The sequence below is a fragment of the Panthera pardus genome, unplaced genomic scaffold (assembly GCF_024362965.1).
Source record: "Panthera pardus isolate Hobbes unplaced genomic scaffold, ASM2436296v1 HiC_scaffold_6, whole genome shotgun sequence".
Lineage (NCBI taxonomy): Eukaryota > Metazoa > Chordata > Mammalia > Carnivora > Felidae > Panthera > Panthera pardus.
This window is the reverse complement of record NW_026526991.1, coordinates 11,023,980-11,040,773: the sequence shown is the minus strand read 5'-3', so window position 1 is coordinate 11,040,773 and position 16,794 is coordinate 11,023,980. Positions and strand designations below refer to the sequence as shown.

The 16,794-nt window shown below is 62.2% G+C and overlaps 1 protein-coding gene across 4 annotated transcripts in view; it reads right to left on the bottom strand.

The window, feature by feature from the left end:
• TMPRSS6 (transmembrane serine protease 6) overlaps positions 1–16,180 on the bottom strand; it is a 43,381-nt gene extending 27,201 nt beyond the window's left edge. For 2 of the 4 annotated variants that reach the window (XM_019446806.2, XM_053895128.1), the window contains exons 1-7: positions 15,974–16,180; positions 10,266–10,462; positions 6,695–6,828; positions 5,422–5,489; positions 4,730–4,914; positions 4,413–4,454; positions 6–210 (exon numbers count right to left, since the gene is read on the bottom strand). In XM_019446806.2, the coding sequence (XP_019302351.2) occupies positions 6–210; positions 4,413–4,454; positions 4,730–4,914; positions 5,422–5,489; positions 6,695–6,828; positions 10,266–10,461 (830 nt within the window). In that variant the 5' untranslated portion in view covers position 10,462; positions 15,974–16,180. The other 2 variants (XM_053895126.1, XM_053895127.1) reach the window with 2 other exon arrangements.
• Between the last annotated feature and the right edge of the window lie 614 nt (positions 16,181–16,794).

Below are 16,794 nucleotides of genomic sequence, written 5' to 3'. Positions count from 1 at the left end.
CTCACGAGGTGATGAGCCTCCTCTCCAGGGGCCCGGCCACGTCGTACATGGCCAGCCGGTCCCGGCACTCGGCCAGCGTCCACTCGAGCCGCAGTTTGAGCATGAGATCCTTGGGGCCCTGCAGGTGCCACAGGCAGCTGGAGACCAGGTGGTCGGGCCCCTTCAGCCGTTGGACCTGGCCCTGGCCCACGTAGCTGTAGCGGTAGCAGCCTGGAGGAGGGAGAGGCACAGGCCCCCTGACCCCTGTTAGCCAGGAGGAGAGACCCCGGGGGGCCAGCCGGTCCTCACCTGGGCGGTGGTGGCCCGGGGACAGCAGCTGGATGGGGATCAGCCCAGATGTGCCATGTCCCTTCTTTCTGTCTCCCCGCTGGTTCCCATCTCTCCCCATCCACGCATTCACTCATGGGTCCATTCGTTCATTCGCTTAAGCGCTCACTGACCTCTCCGTGCCCGGCGAGTGCCAGAGAAAGGTCCGGTCACCGCCTGGGAGCACCAAGAACAGCGAGGACAGATACAGAGCCCAGCAGTAAGTAACAGCTCAGGAAGCGAGGGCTCTAAGCCCAGCCGGCTGTAGGGCTGGGGAGACCTGGGGTGGGGGTGGGGGGGTGGGGGGAGGCAGGGTCACAGCGCGAACAAACGGCCGGTGGCCAGAGGGGGCCAGGGGACTTTGAGGCAAGAGAGCAAGCCGGAGAAGGGAGGCAGGGCCCAGATCACGCCCTGGAGCGGAGACCCTTTCCCCCGTGGCCACGGGGAGCCATGGAAGGTTAGGCAGCGCTGGGGCGTGGCGGGTCTTGGATCACAGACCCCTCTGACTGCTGGGAGCAGCTTCGAGGAGGCCGAGCGACCTGCAAGGTGGCTGTGCAATAAGGGGAGAAGGGTGAGGGGGTCCCGGGGGGGGCTCCGTCGGTTAAGCGTCCGACTTCGGCTCAGGTCGCGATCTCGCGATCTCGCGGTTCGCGAGTTCGAGCCCCGCGTCGGGCTCTGCATGAACAGCTCGGAGCCCGCCTGGAGCCCGCTTCCGAGTCTGTGTCTGCCCCTCCCCCGCTCATGCGCTGTCTCGCACTAATGAACTTCTAAAAAATTTTTTTTGCAAAAAGGGGGGACTAGGGTGAGGGTTTCATTTCAGGTGGAGAGAAGGGCGCGCGCTCCGGTGGGGCCGAGAGGCAGCGCTCGGTCGAGAAAGTGGCCTCGAGCTAATGATGAGGACACAGATCGCACTGATTAAGCATTTGATGCAGGGCTGCGGGGAGGGCGGCTAAGCGCCCTCCACTCACCACCTCACTTAACAGCCCCGTGAAGCAGTTGCTGTCAGCGTCCCCCTTTACAGACCCGGGCCGGATGGGGGCCACGACACCGCCCTGCAGGCCTTGTCACACGCTTAGGGCTGATGTGCGTTTGCGTGCCCACCACGGGGCCTGGCACAAAGCAGGTGCTCCGTACGCGGGGGGATGTTTCCCTAGGTGAGTGGGGGGAGGGGGAGAAGGGGGAGCTGGGGCAGAGAGCCCTGTGACTTGTCAGCCTCCAGCCAGGCCCCCCCCCCGCTTGAGGCTCAGACACAGCCAGTCCCGCCAGCTGCCCTCACTCTGCAGCCCCTTCTCCGTCACAGACTCCCCTCCTGCGTCCGCACCCCGCTGCACCTGCCGCCTGACTGAATCCATGAGCCTTGCGGGCAATGTCAGGACATGCGCGGCAGGCCCCCCTGCACCGTTCTAGCATCTTCGTGCGCTCACTCCCTCGGCACGGTCGGTGGGGGCCCTACTGTGTGTTTGATTCAGGCCCCAGGGACCAGCAGCCAACAAACAGTTTCTCCCCTGGAGCCCAAGTCTCTCCTCGAAGCCTCACGCTAGGGTAGCCCGGGGAGCAGCAGGGATGAGGGGAGGCGCCCCGGTAGGTGGGAGGCAGCCTGGTGGGTGAGGGGCTCGCCCCCTGCCCTGCAGTCCCAGCGCCACCTTCTCATCAGCCGCGTGACTCGGTTGCTTCGCCACTCCGTTTTGGCGAACGCACACTATGGTCGCCCATTTCCCACCTCCTTCTCTGGGGGGTTCTGAGCACCAGTAAGGGAACGGAGGGGAGGATGCTTTGCTCAGATACTGCTGCCTCAACCCCCTCGTCCTGAGCCCTGGCCGTCCTGACTCCATCAGGGAGTTGATTTCCTCCGGGGGGGGGGGGCGAGGTGCGGGGAGGGGGGGGACGGGGCACCAGTGACAGGGAAGAGACAGGGCCTCTGATCTGCCTGAGCCAGCACCTGGGGAAGGCCGCCTGGCTCTTCCTGGTTGTCTTTTTTCTTCAAATCTTGCCCCACGTTGAGGTTTTGCTTTTGCCATTTTAATAATTTCTCTCTTTTTTAATTAGTTTTCTTTGTTTTGGAGAGGCAGAGAGAGATAGAGCATGAGCGGGGAAGGGGCAGAGAGAGGGAGACACAGAATCCAAAGCAGACTCCAGGCTCCGAGCTGTCCGCACAGAGCCTGACATGGAGCTTGAACTCACGGACCGTGAGATCATGACCTGAGCCGAAGTTGGATGCTTAACCGACTGAGCCACCCAGGCACACCCCCCCCCACTTTTTTTTGAGGCTTATTAAGTAGAGAAGTATCTGCTGGTCTCTGTTGATCATCAGAAATATGTTTGGGAACCCTGTCACCTCCAGTCATTGGGAGAGAGTAAACGAACATGCCTGCTGCATTCTCCTCGCCTGGCCTTTGCTCACACTGTTCCCTCTGCCCAGAGTGTCCCTTCCTCTTCGCAGCCTGACAGACCCCTACCCATCTCCCACGCCTGAGTCTGCTGCCTGCCTCCCCCCACCCCCATGAAAGCATCCAGGACCCCCCGCCCTCCCGGGCAGGAGCAACTTTTCCCTCCCTCTAGAGGCAGGGTCCCTTCTTCTGCTTTGGATTGTGGCCCCTGGTGTCCCTCCGCCCCCAGGGTGGAACGATCCCCCCCCTTCCGCTGCCCCTGGGACCTCTGCTCTAGCGCTGGCACTTGGTGTTATGAGATTCTGTTTATTTGTCTGTCTCTCTCCTGGGCTCAGAGCTCCTCTGAGGGCAGGGGTGAGGACACGGTCATCTGATGTCCCCAGAGCAGGCATGGGGGAAATGCTCGAAAAAGCCTGTACGAAGGATTTGAATTGTCATCCTCGCCCCATTAGACACCGTGCTGTCGGGGAGCAGGGACTCCAGACGTGCACTGAACCAAATAAAGATAATTACGAAGGAACCGCCAGAAACCTGAGGACGCGTGGACAGCCAGCTCAGGCAAGGGTGGCAGAGAAGCCCATCCAAGACCAAGGGTCACGGCGGTGTGAGTACCGGTGCAGAGGAAGATGATAGGGAGCTAAGTAGGGAGATCGATCGATCGATCCCTCCATCCGTCCGTCTTTCACATTCTCCTTTGAACCAGTTTTGCAATATTCTACTGGTTCCCTCGTTAAGAAGTTAAATACATCTTTGATGTGTGCTCACTATAGTTTCGAGAACCATGATTTCAGCTACTTGGAAGTCGCACTTTGACCTCATCACCTCCATCCCCCGAAGAAGTGAGCATTTGACCGGCCAGAAGATAAGAGAGGGTATGACGATGATTTCAATCCTGCCTGCCCCACTGAGAGGGGGCTGATGCCCTCAGCCTGGCCTCAGCTCTGGGTAGACACTCTAGGTAATGTAAGAAGGAGCTGGGAATTTAGGAGCTTCTGCTCGGGAACCACAGGGCACAGCAGCACAGGTTGTGCACTGCACAACCGCAGGAGTCTCCAGTGACGCAGACTCCGATGTGGACAGTGCCGCCTGGCGCTGTGCGGCATGGTGGCCCTGCTGGTACTTTGTTCCCAGGGTGCAGGAGGAGGACTACGGAGCCTCTTGGAGAAAAGCAAAGCGACTCTGGCAACAGGGCATGGGAGTGGGGGAGGAAGACAGGGCAGAAGAGCCTGGCTAAGAAGGGGAAGGAAAATGTGAAGGGATTATCCTTGAACGTGACAGAAAGATCTCCAAGAGACCAAGGTTTAAATGCAAAGCGGCTGATAACGCTTGGAATTGGCAAGAGTATTTTCTACCATTAGTGGAAACCGCAGCTTGGGAGTTTGGCGATAAAAAAAAGGAGAGTCACGTTTACGTGCAATTAACCCGGCTACTCACTCCGACACCCCGCACAGGCAACGCGCGCGCGCGCACACACACACACGCACGCGCACGCACGCGCACGCACGCATGCACGCGGGCACCATCCCTCGCGTCCCCTGCGGGCCCAAGCCTCGCTCGGGACTCATCACCAAGCCCACCACGGCAGCCCCCCCGGGTCCCTCCAGGCCACTGCTCCCCGCACCCACCGGAAGCCACGCGGCCCCCCGACACTCGACCAAAGCCAAGAGCAACAGCGACTCAAAACGAAGCGGAGGGGAAAGAAAAACCCCAGGCGCGTACCCAGCGTGGCGTTCAGGGCAACTATGTCTTTCACGCTGGCCTCTGTTAAAAGGAAACGAACAGACAAATCAACAAAGACCAAAGGTAAATAAATAAAACGAAATTAAAAAGTGCAAGTAAAAATTGCGGCCACCATCAGAGCCAGCCTGCCTGAGATTGACCCTGAGTGCCGACCCCCTACCGCCCCGCAGTGGTCCTGGCTCCCCGGGTGGGGGTGGGGGTCGCTCGGAGACCACCCCACCCCCACCCTGAGAGCATCCAGGCCTGCGGAGCCCTCACCGGCCCGCCCCACACCCCCCCCCCTCCCCAGTACTGACCCAGGATCACCAGGCCCTCGGGGTCCACCTCGTAGTCGGCCCTGTAGGGGGCGGGGGCCGAGCCGTTGGCCGTGGACTGTATCTCCTCCGCCAGCAACGCCCGCACCACCTCGGGGCTCAGCATCTGCCGGCGGTGCTCGGGGATTTGGAGGATGAACCAGAAGAAGCAGGTGAGAGGCCCCTCCCTAAGGCAGGCAGAAGGCGAGGCGGGTGGGAAGGGGCCGGAAATCCGGCTCCGGGGGGGAGACAGCCAAGCGTGGCTCGTGCCCACTCCCCACCCCCCCCACTCCCCCCTCCCCCCCGCGCTGTCCTCCCCCTTCACGTGGAAACCTCCTCCCGACAAACCCGGAGCGAGGCGCTCTCTACCTCCCGGCCGCGCGCGGGCGGGGTTCAGGGGTGTGCCACCGGCCGGAGCCGGACATGCACGGGACAGCTGGGCCACCCGGACTCCCGCCACCCCAACTCCCGTGCGGCGTCCGCGCGCCGCACAGCCACGGTCTGGCGTGAGCCCCACTGCGGCCTTGTGCCCATTCTACAGGTGAGGAAACCGAGCTCCGCGAAGGGAAGGCCCATGTCTGGGTGTCCCCATTTTTAAAAACAAGCCCATCGCATCGGCAGCCGCCAGCACCCCCTCCTTGTCTCTGAGTCTCAGGTTCTAGTGAGGGCTGGGGGTGGGGCCCGCGACGACTCACCCAAACGAATAGACTGAGCTGGAGTTGTAGTAAGGCCCCAGGCGGGTGCTAGCAATGAGCTCCTTGAGCTAAAAGGAGAGGAGACAGCAGCACCCTGGGGACCCTCTGCGGAAACCCCCTCCCACGGGCGCGTGTCCTTTGCCCTTGTCGGTGGCCCTGCTTGACAGGAACCCACGGGGTGGAGAGGCTTGCCCGAGGTCACCCAGCGGACGAGCGGCGGAGAACAAACTTGACCCCCGTTCCTTTCCCCTCCCCCCATACCTAGGCCTTGCCCCTCAACGCTGCCGCCTACGCCAGACCACCGATGGCTTCCGTCCCTCCTCGTCAAAAGTCGCCCCTCCACTCCGGAGAGCCCCGTTCGGCTCCCGAGTCGGGTCCTCACCCCCCCCCCCCCCAGCCACCAGCCACGGGGGCTGAGCTGGTCGGTTTGCGCGCGTGTTCGCAGCCCAGTGCGGACGGCAGGAGGTGCATTTGCGAAGCATCTCAGACACCTTGAACAACGTCCCCACCATCCCCTTTCGACCCCGCGCCCCTCTGGATTATCCGCGCTACAGAGGAGGAAAGAGAGCCTTGGGCAGGTCCCCCAGAAGCAAGCCCCGGGACAAGGGTGTGGGGAGAGTGGCTTCTTTGGGGGTGATTCTGGAGAGCACTGGGAGGGGGGGGGCGAGGAGGACAGGCCAGCAGGGGGACGGCCAGTGTGGCTGTGAAGGAGGACAGGGCCGTGGGCAGCTGAGGCACCGTCCAACACGGAGCCCTGGGAGGCGGTGGGGGCATCCTCAGAGCTGGCGCCTCACCAAGGCCAAGGGAGCTGGGGTACTTATCTACCCGCGCCCTGTGTCGTGGCTGAAGGTTACTCCCAGGAAGCACTGCTCCTCAGTACTTCCGGCCTGCCCTCCCGGGCGGGGTGCCATCCCACAGCCGGAGGGTAGGACGTACGGGCAGCCCGAGACCATCCCCAGGGCAGGAAACCATCGCCCTGGAGGGGAGGGGATGTGGGTGGGCCCGGACAGCACCCCTGCACGACCCTGACCTCCCCCAAGGTAAGGCTGCTAGGAAGTGACCATCGGGACTTAACCCAAGTGCGTTTCACCCCCGAGTCCACTGACTTTCCCACCCCCCCGTCTTACGTTCCCCTCCCGTCGTGCCTGGAACAGGACCCGGCTCCCAGCGAGGGCTCTGAAGCGACTGACCGGTGGGCTCGGCCTGACCGGGGCCCTCTGAGTCCCTCCCCACCCCTCGTCCGTTCCCTCCCTTCCCTGCAGCCCTTCCCTACCATCCTCTGGGCTTTGGCCGTTTCACTGCGGAAGGCACTGGACTCCCGGCGGGCGAGGTCCTGGGAGAAGTGGCGATTGAGCACGCGGAGGCTCCCCGAGTACACCTGGCTGACCGTGACCTCCGCCTTGTACCCTGCCCGGGAAGAACCAACAAGGTCAGCCGAGGGAGCCTCCGGTCTCCCCGACGCCTTCTCCTGCCACCCAAACCCTCAGCTCAGCGGCCGGCATCCCGGGCCTCCGAGGCCCCTCCGCCGTCATCATCATTGCCGTGGACGTAGCGTCGTCCGGTTTGTTCGGCGACAGGGAGGAAAGAAGCCCATAGACGGATGGTCTATGTCCCGAAGGCTCCCAGGCAGAAGCTCGGACACAAGAATCAGTCCAGGATGCAGACCACACGAAAGCCAGGGGACCCGCGTGGCCGAGAAGGTCAGGTTTGCGGGTTAGCGCCTCCGTGCATCCTTCCCTTCACCGGAGTCACAGCCCTGGGTCTCTAGCCCCGTTCATTCGTTTATTCACTCAGTCAGCAAATGGTACTTGAGAACCCTACTGTGTTCGCGCTCGCGGTATAACAGTGAAGAAAACAACACCCTGCCCTTAATGGTTTGTTGAGCAAGAAAGGCAGACAATAAACGAGCACTTAGAGGTGTCAGTGCCTCGGAGATCAAGGGTGAGGGCGGGCCGTGACCTGGTGGCCAGGGAAGAAGGCGGATGTTAATCTACAGGATTAATCCAGGCAGAGGGACCAGCAAGCCCAAAGGTCCTGAGGCAGGAGCTCATGTGGTGTACTTGAGAAACACAAGGAGGGAAGGAGGGGAGAGTAGGAAGAGATGGGAGGGGGGAGGGACGGGGGGACTTGGGTTTTGCCATGAGGTAGGAGCCGGGGGAGGTTTAAGGGGAGAGGTTAGGTGCTTTGATCTGCTTTCTAAATCGGTCCCCCTGGTGTTGTGTGAACGGGCTGTAAGGGGACAAGGGCGGAAGCAGGGAGCCCCGCGGCCGTCAGGGGAGGGGGTCTCCTACAGTCGTCCAGTGACAGTGGCCAGGCGAGGGGCGACCAGGCCTGCTGGCTAATTGGGGCCGGGGTGTAAAAGAGGGGAGCAAAGGGGGGCACGGCTGGAGGGTCGGGATGGCCACTGAGTGGGCTGGGGGGTGCGGGTCCAGAGGAAACGAGGGAGAGCCGTGGGCTGCGGTCCGAGATGCCCTTAGGCATCCTGGTGGAGGGCAAGCCCCGGCAACAGAGGGGCCCAGGCTGGACGGATTTGGGAGTCACCCGGGTATAAAGGACATTTAAGGCCAGGGGCACCGGATGAGCCCCTGAAAGAAGAAGGCGGACTAGGGAGAAGGGGAGCCCTCGACCAGCGAAGGACACGCGGGAGAAGCAGTATGAGCTGGGGGTAAAGAAAATGTGGGGCGCCCTGGAAGCCACGTGAGGAGAGGGTTTCGAGGAGGAGGGAGTGAGGGGCCTGGTCGGATGCTGCCGGTGGCTCAGGTGCAAGGCGGACAGAGGGCCGGACGTCGGATATAGCGACGCGATGACTGGTGACTTTGGCAAGCGCCGTTGGGGGCGGGGGACGGGGAGCCAGATTGGAGAAGGTACCGGAGAGGCGGGGGGTGCAGAAGTAGAGACGGGTCTTTCGAGGAGTTTGCTGCAAAGGGGGGAGCAGAGAAATGGGGGGGGGCGCCCGCGGGGTTTGGTGCTGGGAAGAAGAAAGCATGAACGGTCACCCAGGAGAGCAGGGGAGGGTAAGTACGAGGAAGACAGAGCTGGGCAGTCATGAGGGCCCCCAGCGTAAGTAGAAGGCACCCCAGGGCCCAGGACCTGCCCGCCCGGGGAGCCAGCCCCTACCCCTGCCTCTCCTCTCCCCCGGGCCCCTTTCTAGAGTCTGACTGCCACTTAACCAGTCATTGGCTTGTCACTTTGGGCTTCTCCTGCTGCAGTAGAACAGGCCCCCTGTCTGTCTCCCCTTCTAGATTCTTCGCCTCGCCCAGCACCCGGAGCACAGCGTGAGCCTGGGCGGGAAGAATCCTTCAAATAGCTCCTGGAAGTGCCTCCTTTTACCCTTAAATCCCTTTGGGGGCTTTGGAGCACCCCCCCCCCCACGCTGGGTCCTCAGCCCCAGGGAGCACCCCCTCCCCGAGGGGTGAATGTACTCCCGGAGCAGAATCAGGAGCAGTTAGACTCCTCAAAGAAAGCCGATTGGCCCTTGGGTTCCTGGCCCTCCAGCCCGACACCGCGGTTTACCCCGAAGACTAATCATCCCGAGGCCTCGGCAGCTCTGTGCTATTTGGGGTACTGGGTTCCTGCCAGTGGTGAAATGCACACAGCTTCCACCCCCACCCCCCCACCCCCCGGCCTGCCCGCCTTGCTTGGCTCTGAGCGGATTCACAGTCTAAGTCATGGCCAGCAGGTGCATCAGGCCTAGGCTTCCTAACAGCATGGCCCAGGGGCCGGCTCCAGATAATCCCTACCCCGACGCCCGCTGGAGCTGGGCCTGGGCTGATGTCTCTGAGGCCTGCTCCGTAGTGGGTCCCCGTTCCCTTCACAGGGCCTGACATTCACCATGAGACTCAGCCAGTAAGGAGACTATCTAACTTCCGCAGAGTGTTTATGGGAAGTCTCTGATCGCTTGGGCAAGGTGCATTGTCTCCACTCTGGTTCCTTGGCCGGTCACCTTCCTCTGTCCTAGCCCATGCCCTGCTTCCTGGTGAGGGCAGGGGGCTATCTTCAGAGCCTGGCACAGAGCCTGGGGCACAGAAAGTGCTTGGTACTGAATAAGGGAGTGAGTGGATGAATGAATGAATGAAGCCATGCATGCGTGAGTGAATGAATGAATGAATGAATGGAAGGATAGACAGATGGACCCAAGAACATGGGCCCGTTGCTCCTGGGTCTCCCGGGGACCAGTTGAGGGCTGTGATACCAGAGGGGGAGGCGAAACTTCAGACCAAGGCCAGCGTCCTCTGGCCGCCTGCTCTGGACACTCCAGAACCCCCTTCCCCGTGTGTTGAATTGTAAGCGTGCCCGAGCTGGGGTGTGAAAGCCATCTCTGTGCAAGGACACTCCCCCGGGCGTCTGAGTCCTGTGTCTCCCTCCCCTTCATCCCCACTCATGCTGGGTCCTGGAGACCCAGAGGTGACAGAGCTGTGGTCCCCACCCTAGGTGCCAGGTACCTCCTGTGCCGCTGGGCCTCCTCCCGCAGAGCCAACTGGCTCTGAGCCCAGGGGCAACCCAGGAGGGCTTCAGGCAAGTGGAGGCAATGTTTACACTCCTGCTTGTCGGTTCACAGGAATTGGGTGCTGTGAGAATACGCCTTCCCCCGCTGGAGGGAGCTGGGGGCGCTTGACTCCAGCAAGGAACTTGCCCTTGACCCGAGCCCGGGACCTAGAACATAGGTGCAGGAGCTCTCCCATCTCACAGGACGGCAGAAAGACTCAGAGAAGAAGTGCCTTGCCCAAGTTCACGCAGTGAACTCCGCATTCCCCGAGCCTGGACTTCCGGTCTCTCCTGGTACGTCCCCGACGGCCATCCCAAGTCCTCCCCAGGCGCCTCTCCCAGACGGGCCCACAGGTTACCTAGGAAATACCAGAGCAGGACCCCCACCGAAGCCAGCACGACAAGGGCCAGCCACAGGGGCGCCAGGCGGAGGTAGTCCCGGACTTTTCTCTTGGAGTCCTTGGGGGCCTTGAACATCCCCTCCGGCTCTGCCTCCTCGCCATCACCTCCATCGCCCTGTCCGCCAGCTGCCTGGGGGGCCTCGGCCACGGGCATCCTGGTGGAGAAACAGACCCGGGTTGGAAACGACCCGGCGTCGGCAAAGGAGCTTTTGCCGAATACCAAGCGTGCACGGAAGACAGCAGCCCTGCCTTTGGGATGGGAAGTCCGCGACTCTGGAAGGTGGTGATTGAGAGAGGGCACGAGCCACCTCCTAGGGTCTTGGGGCCGCTCGCTCCAGAGGGCAAGCGGAGCTGGACTCAGTCGGGCTCTGGAAACGCCACCTTTGCGGCCGCACCGGCCTCTCTGGGGTCCGAGGACAGAGAGGGGCTTCGGTTCCCAAGCCCCCCACCGCCCCGCGATGGTACCCGCAGCCGGAGTGCCCGGAGTGCAAATTTCTATCAACCAGCTCCTCGCGCCCTTGGCCTTCTGTCCGCTCAGGCGATTTCCTTCCTCTCGGTTCTCCGTGGCACAGCGTCCCGAAATACCGCTGCCTTCCATTCACGTAAACCCTCCCCCGGCAGCCCCTGAGCCAGTATAATGCTGGGCCAGACCCCTGCCCTTCCAGAAGTGCGTCCCCTCTGGTCTCCGCCCCCCAGCCGAGAGGGTCTTGGGGCCAGAGGAGGCACAAACTAAATTTCATCGAGCGTCTCGGGAACACTTTTCATTTCATGTGCTCACCCAGGGGCGTGGGGCTCGTTGTCCCTCTGCGTTCCCCTTCCTCGGGCCCACGCTGTGTGGACACTTTACGTGTCTGGCTCAAACCTCCAAACACCGTTCGAGGTTCCGCAGCCATTGGGCAGAGGAGGAAGCCGACGGCCAGAGCATTACAGCAACAGCTCAGTCCGGGATTTTCTTAGGCTCATTTTCCCAATGCGGTTTGAGGATCTGTCACTCACGATCAGCCCCGTTTTACAGATGAAAAACCCGACGCCCTAGAGGCTAAGCCACACTGGCCCAGGGTCACACAGCAGGAAGGTGGGGATCAAGCCCGGGGGTGGGCGGGGGGGGGGGGTTCTGTCTCCCCGCTCCTGCCAGGACCGTGGGCTGCTTCCTGTAAATGAGCTGTTCATTAATAGATCATGACTTAATCACAACCGGATGTTGCCGCTCTCAGTGCCCTGGGTCTGCGGCTGTATCTTCGGAACCCCCAAGGAAACTTCTGGGTGTTATTTGGCTTTTCAGGGAAGGCCCTTTAGCCATCCACCCACCGGCAGGGTCAGGATGCTAGACCCTCGAGAAGTGTCTCACTGCATCCATAAATGCCACTGTGGCTTTAAAATACATCCCCAGATGTGTAGGTGGGGGTGAGGGGGTGGGAGGGCTTTCCTTGGGGCTGCGTCTTAGGTTTTTTTATGAAAAATGGGGCTCCCCGGCGAAGCTCGAAGCTCTCCCGGCTGGATTCAAGGGGCCTCCTGGCCCTCCTCCCTGCGTCCCTGCTCCCCGTTGCTCCTCTTGGCATTGTTAAGTCTCTGGCTCCCAGCCACAGTGACCCTTACAGTGTCCCCCCCCCCCCCCGGGAGCGCAAGGGAGGAGGGACTGTTGGCAACCCTCAGCCGGGCTGAGGCTCTTCCAGAAGCCATCAGTACCCACGGGGCCGCAGCCGAGGATGGCTGGTGCACATCCTGCGAAGGTCGGGGCAGCCTCGCCCGCCTCCCAAAGCGTCCGCAGCAACCCTGGTGACAAGCTGGCCGTCCTGGCAGGCTGGCTCGAGGAGAGCCCAGGTCCTCTCTCGGCCCAGGTCCACCGCTTCTGCCAGAGGCGGCCACACCCCTGGTTATATACTCTTGAGCCTGGATCACCAAGGAGCTATTGCGGGATTTCTCGCACCGCCATGGGGACTTGGGGGCACAGAGGTGAGGTTGAGCGGCTTGGCCGGGGTCTCACGGTTGGTTAGAGCAACAGAACCAGACTGTAAACCCAAGCAGGGTAGCGCCCCGACCCCTATGCTCTGCTGGCTCACGCATCATCGGGGTACCGAGGCGGGGGTGGGGGGTGGGGGGAAACGAGGCCCGGAGAAGGTCAGAGGTCTATTAGGGGAGGCGCCTAGGGGAGCAGTCCAGGGTGGGATGCTCAGCAGGCCTCCCCTCCCTTCTCCCCACCCCCGAGACCAGACCTTCACTCCACGGATTTCATCTTCTTCCTAAGTGTCCCTCACTCGCATCTGGGGGGGGACAGTGAGCATCACAGAGGAGCCCAGTATTAGCAAAGCCACTGGGCAGAAACCCAAGGTAAGATCGGCCCAAGTTGGATCCAGCCCAAGTTGACGGTGGGGGGGCAATTCAGCGGGACCTCCCCATCACCTCCCACCTGGGCTCCTGGGGCAGACTCCTCCCTGGGGTCCCCGTCTCCTGTCTCCTCCAACGTGCCATCACACTGTCACCGCGCAGCACTCCCTGCCCACCTCCAACCGCTCGCCTGCTCAGAACGCCCTCGTGGCCACCTCCGAACCCTTGCTGTAGTGCCCAAGACCCTCCATGGCCAGGCTGCTGCCCACCTTCTCCCGTAACCCTAACTCCCATCCCGCACATCGCCCCGCAGGCCCACAAAGCCACACCTTTGTGCAGCCACGCCCTCCGTCTGAGGACTGCAGGGATCCCTAAAGGCCCCGTGCAAGGCCACCAGCCTGGCGATGGGTCCCCAGGCCCTGGGTAGTAGGCCGCCTCCTCTCCTGGGCGGTCAGATCCCCAGGATGCCTGGCTTGTGGCTTCGTCTCTTCCCCCCACAGGAGAGACAGGCCCGCGTCCTCCTCACCCCTGCTTCCCCGCAGAACCCACAGGCCCTGCTACGTGAATGAGAAAACGAATGGCGAGAGCCCCCAGGTCTCCAGACCCCTGGTACGGTGCTCTCTCCTACACCTTGCTGCCTCCAGGAGGCGGAACCTGGGGCTTGCCTGCCGTGTCCCCCTGAACGACTCCATTAAAAAAAATTTTTTTTTTTAACCTGTATTCATTTTTTGAGAGACAGAGCGTGAGCTGGGGAGGGGCAGAGAGAGGGGGGGACACAGAATGGGAAGCGGGCCCCAGGCCCTGAGCTGTCAGCACAGAGCCTGATGTGGGGCTCGAACCCACGAACTGTGAGATCGTGACCTGAGCCGAAGTCGGACGCTTAACCGACTGGGCCACCCAGGTGCCCCCGAACCACTCCATTTTTGTCGGGCACCTGCTTGGTGTCGGGCTCTGCAGTGGGCACGGGGAAGGGGGGGACGCGCACTGGTGAATATGAGCCCTGTCTCCCGTCCTCTTGGGGCTGACAGCCCAGCAGGAGATGGGCAGGTGTGACAAGTGACAGCTGGGAAGATGACCCACGACTCCTGTCTTTTACTATGATACAGTGCCCCCCTCTCTGGTTGCTTCCAGGGTTCAGTCCATCAGAAAGGTCTGTGGTTCTACCCTCCAGCTGCTTCTAGAACCCGACCCCTTCCTGGAACCTCTAGGGCTCCCACCGTCATCCAGGTCAGTATCATCCGTCACCTCGACTCCTGTAGTAGCCAGCTGTGTGGTCACCGCCACTAACGAATTCCCACACAACCGCCAGAGCGGGCTTTTCACCGTGGGCCCCACTCGTGGGCCTCACATCGCTCTCCTCCACCTAGAGCGGAGCCCGAAGCCCAGATCACAGCCCACAAGAGCCTATGGGACATGGCCCTGGAGTGTCTTTCTGTCCTCTCCCACCCTCTGCTGCAGCCACACCCAGCTCCTTGCCAGACCTTCCACTATCAAGTACGCGGCACCTCAGGGCCTTTGCACATGCTGTTTCCTCTGCCAGGAACGCTTTTCCTTCAGTTCGCCCCAAAAACTGCTCCTCGCCCTCCAGGTCTTTTGCTCGAATTTCTTCACAGCGCTTCTGGTGACCTACACTGCATGATGCTGAGTGTCCTTTGTCTCCTCTCTGGCTGAAAGCGGCACCGGGACAGGGGCTTTATTCTGCCCACCGCTGTGTGCCCTGCTCCCTGGGCAGAGCTCGACCCCCCAGTACTTGTCGTCAAGCGAGGGAATGCTGGGATCCCAGCTCCTTCCCGATAGCTGGAGGGCGCTTTGGGCACGCGTGGCCCGGCCGACTTCTCCTGCCTTCCTTTCTCTCTGCTTTCTTTTTCCCCTTGACACTGGACTTCTCGGCCATCAGTTCTAACAACGAAGATGCTAGAAGAGGTATACAGGTCAAGGGCCCTGAGCTCGCTCTGCATGAAAAGCGTCACGTGGGTCATTTCGGGAACCCTGAAAGTTCTTGCTCGTCACCTGGCTTTCCCTCTGCCTGGGCTGCCCTCCTCTGACTTGGCCAGCTCCCAGCTGACCCCTGCGCGCCTCCCACCTCCTCTTGGCAGTTCTCCCAGGGTGCCTCAGGAGGGGTGGCTGCTTCTCTGGAGCATCCCGGGCCTCCCCCATCAACGCGCAGTTCACCTTGGGACATTCTCTGTCCCCTGAGGGTGAGCCCCTGGAAGGAGGGCTGGGTGTGCCCCAAATGACACCGGCTTCTTCTCTGATCTGAGCACCTGGCGCCTTCCCTGGCACCTGCCCCTCTGCCCTCCAGCTCTCCCTGACCATCGGAGCGTCCTCAGTCGGCCCACCGGAAGCTGAGCTCCCGGGGGGGGGGGGGCAGGGGCCGGGCCACCCCCGTGCCTGCCAGCCCTTTACTGGACCATGTTGCGAATCACGTTGTATCTCAGCCTCCAGCAGCCTGGAATGTTCTGCTTTGTTATCTCTATCTAATAGTTGGGGGAAATGAGGTACGGGGAGAGAAAACGACTTGCCCAAGGTCACTGAGCCACCGCAGGGCAGAGCGGGGAGGAACAGACCAGAAATCTCATCTAGAGCCATGGAAGGCACCTTCCAGCGAGGAGGACCCGGGCCTGGAGCAGATCCCTGCTACGAGCCACGTGGCGTGTGCCCGAGGGTGGGGGGAGCGCGTGAAAGTCCCTTCCACACACACGCGAATACGGTATAAATATGTGATAAACCCACACACAGATCACAAAGGCGGACACACGTTCAGGTACACACACCTCCGTCTGTGACACACAAACTCACGGATGCATTCCTCAAACTTCACACACGCGCACGCACGCGCAGAGCCGGCTGCATGCAGCTCCGGGCCTGGGGCCTAAGGGTCCCCCGTTCGGCGCAGCGTGAGGCTCGGGGCCCGTCTCCCACACCCGAGAGCCCAGGTGGGTGCGTAGGTAGGGAGCAGGGCACATCCAGTGTTGCGGAGTGTGGGTGGGGAGCTCGGCCTGGCAGACGGGGCCCCTCCTCCGCCCAGTCCCTGGCCCAGGGTCCACCGGCCCCACCGGAACCCAGGCCTCCCAGCCCCCGGAGCCCGCAGTGTCCCCACTGCCCCCGTGCCTGCCCATATACCTGGCCTCACTCTGCCCCGTCTCGCCCCCACCCCGGCTCTGGGGACCCCTCGCCCTCTGCTTACCCAGTCGCTGTCTGGCCGACGGGGCCCTGAAGACCTGTTCTCAGAGCAGGGCCGGAGGCTCCAGCCCCAGAGAGCCGGGCCTGGCTCTCAGAACGGACACTGTCACCGGGCCATTCTTAGATCCTGGTCCCCCGTCCTGGAGGCCCCCGCTTACCTCTGGGAGTAGCAGGTGGGTGCCGGGCCTGCACGCAGGCCCCAGAGCCTCTGTTTGTCCAGGCCAAGGTCTCCCTACCCCCACCAGCCAGCCTGGGCTGGATCAATGGCCCAGAGCCATGGCCGGGCTGTCTGGCCCTTGTCCCCTGTGGCCTGTGGCCCCAGGCTCCATGGGCCTTCTGCCGGGTTCAGGTCAGCGCGGTGACTGAGCCCAGGTAAACAGGCCAGAGGCAGGAGACAGGCAGCGCCCGCCCCACCCCACCCCGCCCCGTGGGCACCCCGGAGGCTGGCGGGCAGGTGCAGGAGATCTGAGCTCTCCCCTGAGGCCTGTTGCCTGGTGACGTTCCTGCCTGGTTACAGCCCCCGGTCCCCTAGAGCATGAGGTTGGGGGGGAGGAAGGGACTGAGGATGGGGGCTGTGCAGAGGCCCCGGGCGGCGGGGGCAGGGGCTCGCGCGGGTCTCCTTACCTAGACTGGGGACCCCGGAGGAGCCAGTGGCCCGAGAGAGAGCAGGAGGCTGGGCCCCTGTGGTCCAGGGACAGAAAGGGGGAAAGCGGGGTCTGATGCTACTTTCCGTTCAGCTGGACATGATTTCAACTCCTCCCTGATTCTATAGAGGGGTGCTCTCCATTGAGGCGGCCACTGGCCACAGGTGGCCCCTGAGCCCCTGAGGTGCGGCCAGTCCGACCTGAGACGCGCTGGTGGTGAGATCCAAGCCTCAGGGCGAACAAAGAATGTCCGACACCTCAGTGAGAAGTTTCCACATTGATTACACGACGGCTGTATTGGGTTAAACAACTTATCGCAATTCATCTCACCTGCT